Below are 17144 nucleotides of genomic sequence, written 5' to 3'. Positions count from 1 at the left end.
TCGTGAGGGCGATGAGTGGAAGACAGCTTTTAAGACGCGGTACAGCCTTTTTGAATATCTTGTGATGCCTTTTGGCCTTTGTAACGCCCCCGCTACATTTCAGTTCTTCATGAATGACATTTTCAGAGACATGATGGACCAGTTTGTGGTGATCTATTTGGATGACACATTGATATATTCATCGTCATTCCCAGAACATGTTAAGCATAGGTCAGCTGCCCTTCAAAGACTCAGAGAGAACAAACTCTTTGTTAAAGCTGAGAAATGTGTTTTTCATACACAAAAAGTTGAATTCCTGGGTTATGACATTACCAACAATGGTGTCCAACTGAGCCGTTCCAAAGTGAAGGCTATATTGAACTGGCCCATTCCACATAATGTCAAGTCTCTAAAATCATTCTTAGGTTTTGCAAATTTTTATTGCAGATTTATCCGTTCATTCTCAAAAACAGTGGCCCCATTGACAGCCTTAACTAGTTCAAAGGTACCATTCTGTTGGAACCAGAACACACAAGTATCATTTTAGATGTTAAAAGAAGCATTTATCACTGCACCTGTACTATAACATCCTGATCCTGATTGTCAGTTTATCGTAGAAGCTGATGCTTCCAGTGTCGCTACAGGAGCTGTACTTTCGCAAGTTTGTGCAGAAACTAAGGAGGAGCATCCAGTCGCTTTCTTTTCTTGTAAGCTAACCCCATACGAACAGAACTATAACGTTACTGAAAGGGAATTGCTTGCAATCAAGGATGCATTCCGGGAATGGCGACATCATCTTCTTGGGCCCAAACATCAGGTGGTGTACTCTGATCATCGTAATCTTCAAGCGTTCAAAACTATGAAATGTTTTACAGCTCGACAGGCTAGATGGCATGTGTTTTTTGCTCAATACGATTTCCAAATTACATATCGCCCTGCCAGACAACATGTCAAATCGGATGCTTCATCCCGCATCGGTGAGGAGGTGAAGGAAGGATCTCCGGTTCAAAATACATTGTTGGCAGACCACGTGATATGTAGCTGTTCTGCACAGTCTTCCCTAAAACAGGAATTACAGGAATGGGTTGAACAAAATCCACGAATGGTTCAGGAATACAATCTAGACATACACAACGGTTTGCCTTTCACACAAGGGGTGCTTTATCTACCAACAGATACCACTCGAAACAAGGCTCTCAGTTGGGGAAAGGACTCCATTGTGGCAGCCCATCCTGGACAAAAGAAAAGCCTAGAGCTGCTAAAGAGATGGTGTTGGTGGCCTTCCATTACACAAGATGTAATTGATTATGTTTCTACATGTTCAGTATGCATCCAATGCAAGAACACTCCTGGCATACCAGTGGGTTTATTACCATCTTTACCTGTTCCTCACAAACCATGGTATATGATATCAATGGATTTTGTGGTAGAACTGCCAAGAAATAATGGTTACAATATCATATGGGTTGTGGTGGACTACTTTACGAAATTGGATCTCTTTGTTCCCTGTATTGGGTTACCAACAGCTTCTGTCTTGGCTGATTTATTCATCCGGCATGTGTTTCGGTTTTTTGGTCTACCTTCAGTGGTAATTACCGACAGGGGTTCACAATTTGCGTCTCGTTTTTGGAGAGCACTGACCTCTCGTTGCTTATTGATGACAGGATGTCCAGTGCTTATCACCCACAAACGGACGGACAGACTGAGAGGGTCAATAGTACTATGGAACAATATCTGCAGTGTTTGTGTCTTCAGTTCCAATCAGACTGGGTAACTGTCCTCCTGGCCGCAGAATTTGCTTACAATAATTCCTACCACAGTGCCATAGATACCTCTGCTTTCTATGCTTTACATGGGCAACACCCTAGATCCATTCCTTTGGATTCTGGTTTGTCTATGGATACGCCTGCAGCAGGCCGTAATATCAGAGATCTCAAAACCTTACAGGCGAAGGTGAAAACAATTGGAGCAGGCAAAAAGACGAGATAAGATCTATGCTGATGCTCGTAGAGTGCCTGCACCGGTTTACAAACCAGGAATTAAAGTATGGTTGCCTACTAAGCACTTGCAGATACCTGCTAAAAAGAAACTGTTGCCTAAGTACATTGGGCCATATGAGGTACTCAACGTGATTAACCCGGCTGCTGTCTGTCTGGCATTGCCACAACGATGGCGAGTGCATCCAGTATTTCACGTGTCACTCATCAAGCCATGCTCCGATGCTACTAGATTGCCTATAAGGCCTGTTGCTGTTTCAGTGAAAGGTTCAGATGAATTTGAGGTACAGGAAATACTGGATATGAGACATTGTTCTGGTCAACCATATTATCTGGTGGACTGGAAGGGGTATGGTCCGAAGATAGATCCTGGGAGCCTCTTTCCAATATCCATGCTCCCACTTTGTTACAAAAATTTCACTTGAAAAGGGGAGTGGCTGCCCCTTTGGGGGGATGGCACTGTCATGCATGGCAGACATTACCTCTGGACCTGGAACACCGTCTTCAGCCAGAACGGGTTATACCCATAGATCTGCTGAGCCTTTCTATTCTAAATGGAGGTTGTTTGATATCTTGCTTGGAAAACGACGTTTGCATTATTCACGTCATTGAATTCACGTGATTAGGGGTAGTCACGTGTGTTACGGCATTACGTTCATAAGCAGCGTGGAGACGTCGCTCGCTGCTTCTGATTGAACCAACATGGCGTTTGGTAACAAACTATGATCTGCGTCCTCGCATCTCTTCAGTTACATCTTTGGCTTTACTTCTGCGTGTTACTTCCACACGCGAACTCCTGGAGCTGCATTCAAAATGTTACATCTGAACAAGAAAAGCTGCAGTATCTTTCTACACGCTACCTTCGGCAGTCGTCCATAAGACCAACGGACGGATTTTTCCTCCACACGCGAGTTCTGGCAGCCCTGTCTGCGTGTACTTCAGTCGCGTGTATAAAGACATGCGGGTTCCTGATATCTTGTTTGTTTGTTTATTTATCTATAATGCGCTCCAGACCCTTAGGTTACCGGGAGCAGCAACAAGTATATGCAAGACTTACAATGTTACAATGTTATATGAATGAATTTACAATATTACAAAATTACTTGAATGTACAAATTAACAGTTGCTGTATTTACATGAATGTACAGTTAACAATATACAGAGTTAGCAGATATAAACATAAGGGTTACTATCGCATCAGGGTGCATTGAGTAGGGCTACACTTGTGAAGGTTCAGGTGTCTAGTCGTTGTTAGCGTTAATATGTTTGATGAAGTTCCTTCTGAAGTGAGGGAAGGGTTGGTCAACTCTTAGGTTGGGTGGCAAGGCGTTCCACAAGTTAGCAGCTCTCACAGGGAAGCTAGCACCACCAATTTTGGCAAGTCTAAATCTGGGTACTACCAAGCAATTGGAGTTGGCGAGTTTCATGGGTCTATTAGAAGTTTTTCTTTTTATTTTGTCCGTCAAGTAACTAGGAGCAGCATTGTTTAAGGCCTTATGGGTCAATGAGATCATTTTTAGGTGGATTTTATTATCCGTGGAGAGCCATTTATGTTGCCGCCTAATCGAGGAGATATGCTCCCTCTTCCTTATGCCTAATGTGGCTCTAAGAGCATTATTTTGTAGAGTTTGGAGTCTTTGGGTAGTGGCTTTATTGGCACCACTGTATAGGGCATTACAATAGTCGAGTCGGGATAGAATTAAGGCTCTAGCCAAGATTAGACAACTGGTATTGGACAGGAAGGGCTTGCCTGCTCTTATCAATTTACAGGTGTAGGCAGTAGTGGAAGCTAGGGAGTTGACCTGTTTAGTGAAAGACAGGGTAGAGTCGAGGTAAAAACCGAGTGTTTTACTTCCCTCGAGACTTTGATGACATTTCCATCTATGCTGAAAGCTGAGTAGTCCGGGCCCAATTTGTTAATATTGGCTTGTGTGCCCAGAATGATCAACTCTGTCTTATCATCATTCAGGCAGAGACCGCGAGTAGCCATCCATGCCTGAATGATGAGATACACTCTGTTCACCAACTCCCTGTCCTTGCTATGATCCCCAGAAAGTGGGAAGAGAATCTGTGTATCATCTGCATAGTTGGTGTAGGTGATACCGAGATTGTCCAAATCATCGAACAGAGGTTTGGTGAATACATTGTAAAGAGTCGGGGAGACGCAGGATCCCTGAGGGACTCCACAAGTGATGGGTATGGGGTCTGCTGCTGCCGATGGGGAAAAGACTCTCATAGTTCTCTCACTCAGAAAGGATTCTATCCAGCTGATAGCTTGGGTGGAGAAGTGAGCGGCAGAGTCCAAATGTCTACAGAGGACCTTGTGGTCCACAAGGTCAAACGCAGCTGAGAGATCTAGTAGGAGGAGGAGGGCTGTCTTACCTTGATCTCTCAGTTCGTCTATTTGGGCCTTTAAGTCAATAAGGGCTGTTTCCGTTCCATGTAGTGGGCGGAAGCCAGATTGTCTAGATCCTAGTAGTTTGTGCAGTTCAAGGTAATTTTGAATCTGTATGTAGGCCGCTTTGTCCAGGAGCTTCAACAGAAATGGAACTGTGGTGATTGGACGGTAGTTAGTAGGGATAAGAGGGTCTAGAGTTTGCTTTTTGAGCAACGGGAGCACCCAAGATTGTTTTAAATTGGCTGGGATGATGCCTGTGGAGAAGGATGCGTTGACAAGTTTGGAGATAAATGGTGATAAATCTCTGGCAGCGTCTTTTATTAACTGTGCTGGGCAGATGTCACCTTTGCAATTAGATGGTTTGAGGGTAAGGATGATTTTTTCAATCTCTAGTGTGGTGGTTTTGGTGAAAGAAAATTTGGTAGATTGGGGCATGTGGGTAGCCTTAGGTGGTGACAGAGTAGGAAGGTTGAGCAAATCTTTTTTCAGTTGAATTTTATTTTGGAGGGTGTTAATATTATTAGTTAGAGCATGTTGGATGTCAGTGCACCAGGTCTGATCTTTAGTAAAAGTGTCTGGTATGGCAATAGGTGACTCAAGTTCCTTCAGTATGGAAAAGAGTTCCTTCATACTTGATTTAGAGTTGGCGATACGATCATTGTATGAATTCCTCTTAGCCATACAAACTGCATTTTTGTATTGACGGGAAATAGATGTTAGGTTGGCTTTGTTCTCAGCAGTTGCACATATTTTCCAGTTGGATTCATATTTTCTCTTGGTGAGGCGTAGGGCCTTAAGTTCGGGAGTAAACCATTTATTTAGATGGGCTTTGGGTTTACTTGTGCGCATTTTGAGTGGGGCAATTTTGTCCAAAGTATCAGTCATGATTTTATTGTACTCATGAACTAATGTGCCGGGGTCTGAATTGTCAGGCAATGCATTTAAAGTTGGAAGAATAGCGGGTATGACATTGTCTATTGTCATATTCTTTTTGTTTCTTGTTGGGCATGAAAGTGCCATGGGGACGACTGTAGAGGATGGTTGGGAGGTTAGGAGGTCAAAGGACACTAATGAGTGGTCAGACCATGATAAAGCCGAGATAGAGGAGATAACTGCTGTACAGTTTGAGTCAGCGACCCAGTCTAATATTCTACCTTTCGTATGGGTGGGGTTGTTGACTTTTTGGGAGAAACCTAGGGAGTTAATAGCGTGGGCAATACTCACGGCGTGCGCATCTGTTTGGTCATTAAATCCTAGGTTAAAATCCCCTAATACCAGCAGTTGTGAAGTGGTTTTAGCATTGAGGGTTAGTAGCTTGTGCAGATCCTCTTCGAAGGTCCCAAGCGGACCTGGAGGTCTATAGATTAGGTGAATGGTTAGGGATTGATTATTGTTTATGAGGAGTTTGGCAGTGAGGGCTTCACAGGATTGTAGCGTTTGGGCGGGGGCTAGTCTTAGCGAAAGACTCGATTTGGAGATGATGGCAATTCCGCCTCCGCGGGAGCCCTCTCGGTCTTGCCTACACATAGTGTAACCGTCAGGGATGGCTAGCATAAGTGAAGGGCCTGCTGCCTGGTGTAGCCAGGTTTCGGTTATTGCAATGAAGTCCAAATTAGCCTTAGTGATTAGATCAGCTATATCAAGGGCATGTGCAACTAATGACCTGGCATTGAGAAGCGCTCCTTTGTAGGAGTGATCCTTAGTTTCCTCTTTAGGTTGTGTGAGATTAGGAGTATTTTTCGCAATGGATTTTATCTTAGATTCAGATGTTTGTGTGTACATTGAAGCTGGGGTGAAGTTGGAGGCGTAGCCTTCCTTACCATTTTGATGTTTCATCTCACATTTTGTGGAGTTTGTTAAGTCTGGCACGTAGTTTGTTGTTTCGATCGTGAGTGGAACTGGGCTTGGAAGTGTAAGCTAATGGTCCTAGCAGAGCTTGGTGTTTTGAGTCAGTGTAGACATGAGTATTGGTAATTATATCTGGTGATATATGTGATGAAGGTCCAGGTGCATATAGTGGGGTCTCTATGTGGCTGACCTGATTGCAAGTAACTGGAAGTGTAGCAGTAGCCATGATGCAATAGAAACTAAATAGGCTAGACATTGTGCGGAGCTAACACTTAGTTGGGTGGGTAGTGGTTTACAGGGTCATGCAGGGAGGATGTTCCCTGTGGTAGGTAAAGTGATCTAGCACACCTGGAATTAAGAGTGTCACAATGGCTAAAAGCACAGCACCTAGATTTAAACATATCACAGTAGCTAAAGTGCACAACACCTAGAGTTGAAGTATCGCAGTGGCTAAAAAGCACAGCACCTAAAATTGAGAATATCACAATGACTAAAGAGCACAGCACCTAGAATTGAGTGCACAGTGGCTATGAAGCACACCACCTAGATTTGCATAATACCTAGAATTGAGAGTATCACAGTGGCTAAGAAAGCACAGCACTAGATTTAGAAATATCACAATGTCAAACATGCACAGCGCCTAGGATTGAAAGTATCACAGTGGCTAAAGAAAGCACAGCGCCTAGATTTGAGGATATCACAATGGCTCAAAGCACAACACCTAGATTTGATGTGTCATGATGGCTAAGAGGCATGCTTAGTCACAGAATGGCATAATTAAAGTTGCATACATGGGCAGCAACTGAGAAGCCGGGTCGGCCATGCAAGTTGGACAGGAATGCAAACATCATTGCTGTAAACTTAGTGGTCCGCGTAGCATAGTGGTGCATAAGAGAGGCATATATGTAGTGTGATACAAAGCATACCCCGTCTGCATACCCCCAGCTCCTTAGTAAGAAGCAAAGTGCAATTTGCAGGTATGTGGATACAATTATGGCATTAGGTTCACCTAAATTCAAATTACATGGTAGAGTTTTGGATACAATGTGCAGGCAGGTGGCACAGCCGAAAAGCGGTGTGCTTTTATAAACAACAGGCTAAAGCAAGCCACGGGCTAATTGTAGTATTTGGTAACAGGCACAAGGCTAAAGGTGGTTATTCAGGGCAAGGCATGAAAGTCTAGGTGCAGCAGATGCTGACAGGTCACATAGGTCTCAATGTGTCATTCATTTACAAGGTGCAGTTCAGGAGTGGTAGACAGCATTTCGGGCAAAGCATGGGAGCTACTGAGAAAGCCGTGGTGCATATAGAGATAGTAGCAATGAAGAGCATTAGTCAATAAAGCTTCCGATTTATAAGATGTGTAAATAGAGGTAAAGGGGTCAGAAGGCAGTCCTTACCAAGTATTAACAGGAACGCCCAGAGCCCATCCAGCTCCAGACAGGCAGTTGCCTTCGTGTGTTGCCTTAGTGGGTTTGCCGGCTCGAGCCTGCCGGCTCGTGATTGGTCAAAAAATAATGACTGCTAACCAATCCAGATCGATGCTGCTGCAGGGTGTGGACTTCCAACAAAGGTGGCTTAGGCAGTGATGGCGGCGGCCATTTTGGAGAGGGGTAGCCTCGTGGCAATTACTGCAGTTAGTGCAGATTAAACAGGAAAATGACTGCAAAGGTGATTTCAAGTAGGTGGAAGGGGCATCCGTGGCAGAGAAATTATGGAGCAGCCATTTACCCGTTTTATTCTGACTGGATCATGAATTCCAATTTCTTTTCCGAGGTCTAGGCATCAGCCCAGTGCCCTCCGGTGGCGCTTCTGCAACGGCCACTGCTCCTGCAGTGGAAAGGGAGCTCCTGCTCCTCTCGGGGGATCGGCAACATGTGAAGCCACTAGGCTCCCGACAGGCAGTAGCCTTCGTGTGTTGCCTTAGTGGGTTTGCCGGCTCGTGATTGGTCAAAAAATAATGGCTGCTAACCAATCCAGATCGATGCTGCTGCAGGGTGTGGACGTCCATCAAAGGTGGCTTAGGCAGTGATGGCGGCGGCCATTTTGGAGAGGGGTAGCCTCGTGGCAATTACTGCAGTTAGTGCAGATTAAACAGGAAAATGACTGCAAAGGTGATTTCAAGTAGGTGGAAGGGGCATCCAGGGCAGAGAAATCATGGAGCAGGTAAAACGAGGTAAATTACAAAGACCATTTACCCGTTTTATTCTGACTGGATCGTGAATTCCAATTTCTTTTCCGAGGTCTAGGCATCAGCCCAGTGCCCTCCGGTGGCGCTTCTGCAACGGCCACTGCTCCTGCAGTGGAAAGGGAACTCCTGCTCCTCTCGGGGGATCGGCAACATCTTCACGTGCTGCTTTCCTGGCTGCGTGTAAGTTTGTCGCGTGTAAAACCACACTCGGTTTCCTGAACTCTTCAAGCGCGGCTGTCCTTACTGCATGTAAGTTTGTCGCGTGTAAAACCACACGCGGTTTCCTGAACTCTTAACGTGCGGCTTTCCTGGCTGCGTGGAAATTGGTCGCGTGTAAAAACTGCACACGGTTTTCTGAACTCTTTAAACGTGCAATTCCACACACAAGTTATGCTTCGCTTTGGATTTAATCCCTGGCACCTGTGATTAGATAACAGGTGGACTTCAATTCATTATTTCTGTTCTACGTGGGAAAGGAAGTATTGCCGACAACTGTTTATTTGAAGGTGATTGTGCACAGTACTTTGGACGCTATCCTGTGGTGCACCAACCCGGTATCTAGCGTGAGCCTCGTGCCGTTCGGGATAAGTTTCCCTTACTAACCTTCCCTCCTTTTGTCGTTGTTTCAATTCCTGGATTTCTTCAGAGACTTGTTGGCGGAGCCTCCAGTTCTAAGTCTACAGGTTAGTGTTGTACTAGGTGCTATTGCTGTGCTATCAGTGAGAATTTAAGTTGGGACACTTTCTCATTATACTTTATTGTATCCTAGGCTGACTTCCAATGATGTTCCCACGCCCTTTCCAGTGATCCCTCTGTCTGCCTGTTTTACTAGTCAGAGAGTTTTATCATTTGGAAGGTCTATTTTTGACTTCACTGCTGTCAAGTCGTGTGATTCATCAAGGATCCAGAAGAGCCCTACCAAGTGTATCCTTTATGGTTACCAGTATCCCTTTTCATAAGATACTTGAGTGATTTATGTCACGCAGTCGCAATATTGATTGGACTTCTCTCCCCAGTTTCCCTTTCCCAATTGTTCCTACTGCGAAGTGTAGACATACAGCAGCCTCCCTCCCAGTGCCGAGAGCAGGGGTATCCTTTCTCAAATCTTACACTCGGCGTGACACTGTAAGTAACATTCAGCAGGTTTAGCTAGGCGGTGTTGGGTCCACCATACTACTGTTAACCATCCATGGGAACGCAGAGTAAATGTTCACTGGGTGGTGCTTAAAGGAAACGTTCCCGCAGTCACACTCATACGCCAGACCTTTCAAGAACCTCCACTTCACACATGCTAACAGGGACTTCAGTTTTATCACAAGTTAATTCGCTCTTAGGTAGACAGTGTTACCAGACCAGTCTACCAACTGTGTGGCTTGCAGAACAGAAGGCAATTGCAGTAGTGAAGCCTAGAGAAACCCAGGGCTCGGGTAACATTGAGCTTCTGGGGGAAAGTGAGAAAAGGGAGCATTTCTTTGAGAGGGAAGAGTTGAAAGTGGGACTTCTTGGCAATGTCCTGAGTGTGAGGGAGGAAGGAGAGAGAGGAGTCGAAGAGGACTCCAAGGTGTCTGGCTTCAGAAGAAGGAGCAGGGGGAGAGCCCATAGAGGATGGCCAGAGTGAGGGGAAAAAAAGAGGGAGCTGGGGTCCCAATGAGAATGATAGATGAGTTGAGTGTCTCAAATAAAGCACAGAATGTCCCAGTGAGTAGCGATCTTCAAATTCAGCTATTGCTTGCAGTACAAGGCTACAGCTGAGCTTTGTTATCAATTTTCTACTGACATTAAATAACACAACAGAATAAGTTAAAATGATAACCACTTTCCTGGTATAATTCTGAGGTTGTCATGCGATCCTCCTTTGCGGACTGGAGCAGAGGAGGGTGGGGTTGTAATTTATTTTGAATGTCAGTAGTAAAAGACACTGTACCTTTGCATTCGCCCGAGATGAGACTGTCTTCCTTTCTCTCTCTCCCTTCTGTCTCCGCAGGGTGGATTAAGTGGAGGTCTTCTTCTCTCTTTATGCTGAATGACTCTTCAGGATTGGTGATCGTGCCACCTGTCATATAAAGTAAATATCTATGATTTCCACTTGCAGGGCATGAATACCAAGCATTTGGGCCTTTACCCAACTTCCCATGTCTGTAAGAACAACTGGTGTTCAGACTGGTCAGCATTCAAGACCACGGGCAAATATGGCACATCACTCCCTATGGTGGTCATTCTCCATTGAGAGGCTGCAGGGGATGGAGGCTGTACCGAGGCCATCTCACCCCACTGGGAACACCACTGCAACTATACTTGCCAGCAGCCCAAGCCGTCAAGCGATCAAGCACGCACGCTACATAAATCATATCAGAAAGTGTTGGGGTCCCTTTCAACGCTCATTAAATGAGTTCCGGGTTGCCTTGAGGCATGCACCTACATCAGACATTGATTTTTCTGTGTCGATTGTGTGCCTCAGCCACTCCTATCCTCTCTTGTGGGGGGAAAAGGGGGTTGCTTTCCCTCGAGATTACCTGCAATAAAGGGCTCGGCCTACGCCTTTGTTTTAGTTTTTTTACTCCCCACCCCTCAACAGTGAACTTTTTGTTCTGGTCTGCCTGTTTAAAGCCTCAGATTGGCGTTTGGCTTTTGGATTGTGCAAATGTAACAGAACTTGGACCTGTTCTTTTTTTCTCTGTGGAATTAGTGTTTAGAATTTCTTTGGAACTTATTTTCTGTCACTTTTCATCACAATGCCTTTGGGATTGAACACTGCAGTTCTGAATTTTCCCTGTACCTCATTCCATCTACAATATGGGAACTTTTATTTTTTGTCTGAGTAATGTCGGGGTGCTGGCTGTTCTTGTATAGTCGGGGTTCTGCTGGATTGCTGCTTGTACCCTGGAATGGCTAACAGTCTTTTCATCGTACTTCTGGGGCTCCACTCTTCACATTCCATCCCTTTCTCCACTGGGGTGGAGGCCGTCTTGGAAACCCAGACACAAGTACCATTGCTTATGTTGTGCAATTCTAGGTCTATTTAGCTTGGCTTTGGGTGTACTGAATCTAACCAGTCTTTGTTCCATTGCTGCTTCTGGGCGGGTAATGCCAGGAGGGGACAGGAACATGCATTGGTAACATCTAGCAGATCTGTGAGGGCTTATATGGGACCACAAATGTTTCCTGATAAAACTAAAAATCTACAGTTAATTTTCTGCTGGCAAAAGACAAAGACAGGGCTTCTTGGAACATACCAGCAAAATATATCAGTCCATTTCAAGCTATGAATTGTGTAGGAATTGGCATTTCGACCTGTGAGGCCAGACCCAAAATTAGGCCTGGTCGCTGTGTTTCAATGCAGCCCCCTGAGTATAGCACTCTCTCCCTGGTTGTCTGGTGTTTCCTCTGTCTCTGTACTAGCTAGCATCCATTCATTAATCCTCATTTTCCTCCATCTCTCGTCAGCTCCTCTTCCCTCATTCTGTCTCTTCCTCGCTACCACCATGCCCCCCTTTTCCTTCTTGTTTCTCCAGTTTGCTTTCCCAGAATTATTTATTTTTTGCTTAAATATGTAATAAAGTGCACATCTTTCCATAATCGTGTGGGAAAGGAGTATTACCTGACAGAAAGTATAGAAATACGGTGTGGAAGTGGTGAAAGTGGTCTGTTGTGGTCAACCCTGGTGATTTCTGGAGAGGATTTCTTCTGTGGATACTGAGGACGGAGGAACCTGCTGCAGCCTCACAGAGACAAAACCACACTTACAGCGCGGAGCGTGTGCGGTGTGGAAGTGGTGAAAGTGGTCTGTTGTGGTCAACCCTGGTGATTTCTGGAGAGGATTTCTTCTGTGGATACTGAGGAAAGGAGGAACCTGCTGCAGCCTCACAGAGACAAAACCACACTTACAGCGCGGAGCGTGTGCGGTGTGGAAGTGGTGAAAGTGGTCTGTTGTGGTCAACCCTGGTGATTTCTGGAGAGGATTTCTTCTGTGGCTACTGAGGAAAGCATGAGCCTGCTGCAGCCTCACAGCCACACAACCACACTTACAGCGCGGAACGCGCGTGGTGTGGAAGTGGTGAAAGTGGTCTGTTGTGGTCCGGTGAGGACGGGTCCACGTGACTGTTCAGTGTGGTAAGCAAGACAAAACAAAACCCACAGCTAACCTTGATTGCCTGGGGTAAGGGGCAATTGTTTATAAGTTGATGCTGGTTGAAAGAACTAAAGCAATAGTAAAGTCCAACCCGGACCGCAATAGATATTTCTATACAGCCCCCACTTAACAACTTAACAACTTACGAGACTAAATAGTAGGAGGTGATTCTGAATGTCCGCTGTCTGAAATCGGCATAACACGAGCAGAGAGCACGAGCAACGTGGGCTGTATGAATTAGCTTACCTGCCTCTGGTCGAGAGACTGCAGGATAGTAATCCTTTGATCTCGACTAGCAGGGCAGCTCGGAAGATGGCTCGGCGTACTCAGAGAAATCCACGGCTTGTAAGCGGCGTCCACTTCGTCCAAGGTACTCGGCATGTAGTGCTGGCCACGTCTACCAAAGTCTAACCGGAAAGCCCATTTAAAGCAAACACAACGTTCATTCAAAACACTACACAGAAAAGACGGCTCAGTTTTTGCTCAAGGGGCAACTAATTAAAAGTAATCAAAGATAGAATTCAACCATGAAATTACAGAGCAACCCTAGCCAGGACGACAGGAGAGCACCAGAATGGGACAGTATAATATTGGAAGAGGTTGCAGCCCCTAATGACCCAGGGGAGCTTGCTGAGCATGTACAGCTGAATACTCATATCTTAGCAGATAGACAGAACATCGAAGCACAAGTGCAGAGGGGGAAGGGGGGGCTGCAGCTTTTACACCATTAGAATGCATTGAGATTAGGGAAGAAGATCTCTTGGAATGGATCACTGGAAAAGAGGTCTAGAATTTACTGTAACAACGACGAAAATAGAAGACCACTTTGGTAAAAGGAGATTGAAAAGTGCAAATGATGAAGAGATGACATGGATGAAAGATAACACATTGAACACCTGTAAGAGACTGAGAAGAGACAGTGGGTCAGCAGACAGCACAGTCCCTATAACTTTGGGTCTGAATATAAGTGAACTGACTTCTGAAGAGCCAAATGCCTCTAGTTTAGATAAGAATCATGAGTCTACAGCATTGGGAAATGAAGAAAGCTTGGAAGATCAACAAAGGCCTTTGGAAGTAAGTAGTCCCCAGCCAGAGAAAATACAAACTCGGGAAAGTCAATCAAATGGAAATACACTCTCTGCATTGAACTATGTCCTGAGCTCCTTGGTTTCAGTATTTGAACTACTGAAGGGAGAGGTGCAGTTACAAACGGGCACCCTCCTAGAAATGACAAAGGAGATGGCAAGGTTGGATGGGGCAATAGTGGGCTGTAACAATGCGATAAACACAAATGTTCTGCAGAGGCTACAGGAGGTGAGAGTGGAGTGTACTAAACAAGGATTGGATCTGCCAGCTATACAACAATCTTTGGCAACACGGAAAAAATATGAAGAGATAGACCTCACGCTAAAACAGGACATTTTGTTACAATTGCAAATCTTGAATCAAAGAAAGTCGGATATAGATGGAAAAGGAGAGCCAGAGGATCTCAACTCTCAGATGGACGATACCCCATTGTCAGAATCAGTACTGGAAGAGTTCCGGAGACTGGTCAATGTCGGTGAGGGATTTCAAGAGGAAGAGGGGCCACCATCTCCGCCAATAGTAAATGCAATAAATCAAAGTCAGACCCTCATGAATGGTGTGGATGAAGATCATGCTCAATCTGCCACATTAGGAGGGAAGAGAGAAAGGAAGAGAGAAGCCAGGAGACAAAGATCATGCTCAAGCTGCCACATTAGGAGGGAAGAGAGAAAGGAAGAGAGAAGCCAGGAGACAAAGATCATGCTCAAGCTGCCACATTAGGAGGGAAGAGAGAAAGGAAGAGAGAAGCCAGGAGACAAAGATCATGCTCAAGCTGCCACATTAGGAGGGAAGAGAGAAAGGAAGAGAGAAGCCAGGAGACAAAGATCATGCTCAATCTGCCACATTAGGAGGGAAGAGAGAAAGGAAGAGAGAAGCCAGGAGACAAAGATCATGCTCAAGCTGCCACATTAGGAGGGAAGAGAGAAAGGAAGAGAGAAGCCAGGAGACAAAGATCATGCTCAAGCTGCCACATTAGGAGGGAAGAGAGAAAGGAAGAGAGAAGCCAGGAGACAAAGATCATGCTCAAGCTGCCACATTAGGAGGGAAGAGAGAAAGGAAGGGAGAAGCCAGGAGACAAAGATCATGCTCAAGCTGCCACATTAGGAGGGAAGAGAGAAAGGAAGAGAGAAGCCAGGAGACAAAGATCATGCTCAAGCTGCCACATTAGGAGGGAAGAGAGAAAGGAAGAGAGAAGCCAGGAGACAAAGATCATGCTCAAGCTGCCCCATTAGGAGGGAAGAGAGAAAGGAAGAGAGAAGCCAGGAGACAAAGATCATGCTCAAGCTGCCACATTAGGAGGGAAGAGAGAAAGGAAGAGAGAAGCCAGGAGACAAAGATCATGCTCAATCTGCCACATTAGGAGGGAAGAGAGAAAGGAAGAGAGAAGCCAGGAGACAAAGATCATGCTCAAGCTGCCACATTAGGAGGGAAGAGAGAAAGGAAGAGAGAAGCCAGGAGACAAAGATCATGCTCAAGCTGCCACATTAGGAGGGAAGAGAGAAAGGAAGAGAGAAGCCAGGAGACAAAGATCATGCTCAAGCTGCCACATTAGGAGGGAAGAGAGAAAGGAAGAGAGAAGCCAGGAGACAAAGATCATGCTCAAGCTGCCACATTAGGAGGGAAGAGAGAAAGGAAGAGAGAAGCCAGGAGACAAAGATCATGCTCAAGCTGCCACATTAGGAGGGAAGAGAGAAAGGAAGAGAGAAGCCAGGAGACAAAGATCATGCTCAAGCTTCCACATTAGGAGGGAAGAGAGAAAGGAAGAGAGAAGCCAGGAGACAAAGATCATGCTCAAGCTGCCACATTAGGAGGGAAGAGAGAAAGGAAGAGAGAAGCCAGGAGACAAAGATCATGCTCAAGCTGCCACATTAGGAGGGAAGAGAGAAAGGAAGAGAGAAGCCAGGAGACAAAGATCATGCTCAAGCTGCCACATTAGGAGGGAAGAGAGAAAGGAAGAGAGAAGCCAGGAGACAAAGATCATGCTCAAGCTGCCACATTAGGAGGGAAGAGAGAAAGGAAGGGAGAAGCCAGGAGACAAAGATCATGCTCAAGCTGCCACATTAGGAGGGAAGAGAGAAAGGAAGAGAGAAGCCAGGAGACAAAGATCATGCTCAAGCTGCCACATTAGGAGGGAAGAGAGAAAGGAAGAGAGAAGCCAGGAGACAAAGATCATGCTCAAGCTGCCCCATTAGGAGGGAAGAGAGAAAGGAAGAGAGAAGCCAGGAGACAAAGATCATGCTCAAGCTGCCACATTAGGAGGGAAGAGAGAAAGGAAGAGAGAAGCCAGGAGACAAAGATCATGCTCAATCTGCCACATTAGGAGGGAAGAGAGAAAGGAAGAGAGAAGCCAGGAGACAAAGATCATGCTCAAGCTGCCACATTAGGAGGGAAGAGAGAAAGGAAGAGAGAAGCCAGGAGACAAAGATCATGCTCAAGCTGCCACATTAGGAGGGAAGAGAGAAAGGAAGCGAGAAGCCAGGAGACAAAGATCATGCTCAAGCTGCCACATTAGGAGGGAAGAGAGAAAGGAAGAGAGAAGCCAGGAGACAAAGATCATGCTCAAGCTGCCACATTAGGAGGGAAGAGAGAAAGGAAGAGAGAAGCCAGGAGACAAAGATCATGCTCAAGCTGCCACATTAGGAGGGAAGAGAGAAAGGAAGTGAGAAGCCAGGAGACAAAGATCATGCTCAAGCTGCCACATTAAGAGGGAAGAGAGAAAGGAAGAGAGAAGCCAGGAGACAAAGATCATGCTCAAGCTGCCACATTAGGAGGGAAGAGAGAAAGGAAGAGAGAAGCCAGGAGACAAAGATCATGCTCAAGCTGCCACATTAGGAGGGAAGAGAGAAAGGAAGAGAGAAGCCAGGAGACAAAGATCATGCTCAAGCTGCCACATTAGGAGGGAAGAGAGAAAGGAAGAGAGAAGCCAGGAGACAAAGAAGATTGAAAGTCAACATAATCCAAAAGATAAGGGGGAAAAAAACGAAAAACCAAAAGAGAAGGAAATATAACAATTCGGAAACAAATACCTTCCTGAAGAAAATGAGGACTACCTCGACAATGCAAACAGGGGTAGAACAGGAGGTAATCAAACTAGATCCCGAGGAGGGCTCCTGGGGGACTACAGATGCGACTAAGAAACAAAAAAACCATGGCGAAAAAAAGAAAACCTGCCAAGGCTAACTTGGTAACTCGAAAGGAGATAAGAGCTCATCAATGACATCAACAGGCTGCCAAACGGAAAGCGAGAAGGCTGGCTCAATGATAACCAAGGAACTAGTAAAGTTAAAGGAGGGTCTATCAATTGCACTGATATTCCTAAGAGTGAAGCAAAAGGCAGGAGCATTAAAAAAAGCTTCCAAATGTTGAGTCTGTTGGGGAGTGAAGACTACTTTAAAGATTGCCCCGATATTCATGAAAAAGACTAAAGCAGAACAAAAAAAATTGAATACTGGGAAGAAATAAAGATGGGGGAGGGAAAACACAGGTTGATTGGTGAGATTGGGAATGGAGCAGGAA

The 17144-nt window shown here is 45.4% G+C and overlaps 1 protein-coding gene across 3 annotated transcripts in view; it reads right to left on the bottom strand.

The window, feature by feature from the left end:
• LOC138489495 (zinc finger protein 154-like) overlaps window positions 1-17144 on the bottom strand; it is a 355077-nt gene that overhangs the window by 274691 nt on the left and 63242 nt on the right. For 2 of the 3 annotated variants that reach the window (XM_069617237.1, XM_069617238.1), the window contains exon 4: window positions 10338-10466. The exons of the other annotated variant lie outside the window; for it this stretch is intronic. In XM_069617237.1, coding sequence (XP_069473338.1) covers window positions 10338-10466 — 129 coding nt within the window. The remainder of the gene's footprint in view (window positions 1-10337; window positions 10467-17144) is intronic. 3 annotated transcript variants of the gene reach the window in all.

This window comes from Ambystoma mexicanum, chromosome 9, assembly GCF_040938575.1.
Source record: "Ambystoma mexicanum isolate Mex_15411 chromosome 9, UKY_AmexF1_1, whole genome shotgun sequence".
Classification (NCBI taxonomy): Eukaryota; Metazoa; Chordata; class Amphibia; order Caudata; family Ambystomatidae; genus Ambystoma; species Ambystoma mexicanum.
Note: the sequence above shows the minus strand (reverse complement) of the source record. Positions and strands in the feature narration are given on the sequence as shown.